This window comes from Camelina sativa, chromosome 1, assembly GCF_000633955.1.
Source record: "Camelina sativa cultivar DH55 chromosome 1, Cs, whole genome shotgun sequence".
NCBI classification, from domain to species: Eukaryota; Viridiplantae; Streptophyta; class Magnoliopsida; order Brassicales; family Brassicaceae; genus Camelina; species Camelina sativa.
This window is the reverse complement of record NC_025685.1, coordinates 9,278,697-9,281,658: the sequence shown is the minus strand read 5'-3', so window position 1 is coordinate 9,281,658 and position 2,962 is coordinate 9,278,697. Positions and strand designations below refer to the sequence as shown.

General features: G+C 40.4%; 1 protein-coding gene across 1 annotated transcript in view; it reads right to left on the bottom strand.

The window, feature by feature from the left end:
- LOC104784931 (helicase-like transcription factor CHR27) overlaps positions 1–2,962 on the bottom strand; it is a 7,340-nt gene that overhangs the window by 3,903 nt on the left and 475 nt on the right. Inside the window, exons 2-7 of the mRNA XM_010510043.2 lie at positions 2,407–2,552; positions 1,350–2,293; positions 764–835; positions 612–689; positions 326–512; positions 174–181 (exon numbers count right to left, since the gene is read on the bottom strand). Coding sequence (XP_010508345.1) covers positions 174–181; positions 326–512; positions 612–689; positions 764–835; positions 1,350–2,293; positions 2,407–2,515 — 1,398 coding nt within the window. The 5' untranslated portion in view covers positions 2,516–2,552. The remainder of the gene's footprint in view (positions 1–173; positions 182–325; positions 513–611; positions 690–763; positions 836–1,349; positions 2,294–2,406; positions 2,553–2,962) is intronic.

The following is a 2,962-nucleotide window of genomic DNA, read 5'->3' as shown; positions in this document are numbered from 1 at the left end:
ACCAAAGGTTTTTCGGGAGCTTCATTAGTAACAATAGCGTAAGTTGTCACAACCACATCATATTCTGCTAATTCATTAGGATCTTTGGTTCTATTTCCACCATGGTAGACTAACACAGAAAGTTTGGATTCTTCAGAAACCTTCTCCTCAAGTTCTCTTGCCCACTGCCTTACAACACTCGCTGGACAAACAATTAATGTACCAGCAGCTGGTCTCTTCCACTTAAATGCCCGCGTTAAAGAATTCTCTTCTTCATCTTTGACTTTCTCCATATCTAAAGCGCCATTCTCATCATCACCACCAGCTGTCAGAACCTTGATCTCACAATTGTTCGAAACCTTGAACTTTGGTTTTACAAGAGTACCACTTTCATGCTTTGCATTGTCTGACTCATCATCAGGATCCAGGACCAATGCCTCAATTTCTTGATTGCTTGACTTTTTGGACTTCAATTGTGACTCAAGCTTTTGCTTTAGAATAAGAGCAATCGTGGAGACCGTCTTACCAAGTCCCTGCAGAATAGACGTTACATAGTTTGAGGTAAATATCCAAGTAGCAGACTAACAGTATCACAAATATTTACTGGTCAAGATAATTTGATCAAATGTGACCTGATCATCTGCTAGTATCCCTCCTGAACAATGCAAACTTCTCGTTTCCTTCTGAAACATCCATGCTAACGCAATTTTCTGGATACCGGTAGTAATTAGTAAATAAACCAATACCAACGGCCAGTAAATGGAAATTTTAAACATGCTAATACCTGGTGCCTCATAAGAGGAACTGTAAGAGTACCAGGATGTAGATCGATTTCGGTCATGGGTTGATTCAAACCCTGCATGATTAAAGTACTTGATTATCAGAAGTGCAATTAACACGCCAATTAATATCAGGTTGATAATGGAACAAAACTGAGCTTTCAACACATTTATAATGCACCAGCTTAAAACCGAAATATAAATGCTACATAGAAAAGTCAATGATCCAAATTATCATTATTCCTCAAAATTGAGAAAAAGAATGCAGCTCATCGCATTATTAATTTAAGATACTGAGTATAAATTGAGTAGATTCAGCATCGTAGTATGACTCAAGCATCAATTAGACATACAGACGCTTATATAACTTGCACCCCGAATCTCTGACAAATATTTAACCAAAAAGATATGAGCCAGATTTAGAGTCCAGTATTGCTCCGTATTCACTATTACAATCATATCAAGAGATTCAAAAGACCTAGCAAACTGTAAAGCTGGTACACAGGGAAACAATAACTAGACATGCAAGCACAAAAGAACAGCTAAATGTTGAAGTCCATTTATAAGAAAGGTTGGGTTGAAAATGAATACCTGTAGTGCAGCCTGATAGACCAGCCTCTCATCGTTGTCAGCATTCCTATCTTCATCAATGCCAAACCTGTGCACTGGATCACTTGAACCAGCAAGATGAGAAACAGAAGCAGACGTTCCATGATTCAGAGATGGAGGCAGGATCCTAACCCCATTGGTGCCACGATGAATTCCTATCTCACCATGGCCTCCACTATAATGATCACCAAAGGTACTCTTATTGCGTACAGGTGACACAGCTGGACGACTATAATCCGAGCTAAAGCGACTTCCGCTTCTGGAAGGAATGGGAGGAGGATTAAAAGAGGGTGGAAGGGTTCTTTTAAGAGCTTGCTGAGACGGCAGTCTCTCATAGTCAGCACCAGATGCATTCGAAATTCTCGAGTTAACAGTGTTCCCATTCCCTGAAAAAGGCTTAGAGACTCCAGGCTGAGAAGTTTCACTCAAGGCACCATTGCGAGAAGCCTGATTTGTATGTTCAGCGTTAGCATGGATATTCCCTGTTAGTGTTAAAGGCTTAGAGACTTCAGGCCGAGAGGTATCACTTGAGGCACCATTGCGAGAAGCCTGATTTGTATGTTCAGCCAAAGCATGACTATTCCCTGTTAATGTTAAAGGCTTAGAGACTCCAGGCCGAGAAGTTTCACTCAAGGCTTCATTGCGAGGAGCCTGATTTGTATGTTCAGCCATAGCATGACTATTCCCTGTTAGTCTTAAAGGCTTAGAGACTTCAGGCCGAGAGGTATCACTTGAGGCACCATTGCGAGGAGTCTGACTTGTAATTTCAGCTATAGCATGACTATTCCCTGTTAGTGTTAAAGGCTTAGAGACTTCAAGCCGAGGGGTATCACTTGAGGCACCACTGCGAGAAGCCTGATTTGTAATTTCAGCCCTAGGATGACTATCCCCTGTAGGTAAAATCATCCGAGTAAACGTTCTCCTGCCTGCAAGGAAAAGAACACAGCATCATTTGTCGATTTACTCCATAAAGCTACCAAAACCAATCTCAAAAAGAACGACAGAAACTGACAAAGGATATGTCGAAAAAAAATTGTACCAGCTAGCCATGGGGGACTTGCCCTGGTTTGAGGCGGTGACCTAACTGGCCTAATAACCTCGTCATCACTATCACTACCTGAACTAATTTCAATAGCAGTATCCATCATAAGATCAGCACTAGGTCTCTTAAGAAACCGAATCAGCCTGCGAAGCAAATGAAATGGTGTTAATTCTCCAAATCAAACCAACCACTACAAAGCCATTATGTAGAATCAAATAAGACTACTCCGGAGCTATATAATACACCCACCATTTGAACTAGCATTCGAAAACAAAGCATCATCCTAATCAAAAAGTAAAAAAAAATCAAGTTCGATTTTCGAAACAGTGTAAGGTTGCTGACTTGGCGGCACTAATCTCGAAACGAAAACAATCGCATGAAACAAAAACCCTATTCAGTGTAATCGGAAACTATTTTAGCAACCCAGAAAGCCATAGATGGAAGGAATCAAGCAATGGGCGGGATATTAAAAATCAATGGCGGGATTTGGATATGTAAAACCCTACACGATGAAGTAAAAAAGTAAGAAAAGTAAAAAAAAAAAAAAAAAAAA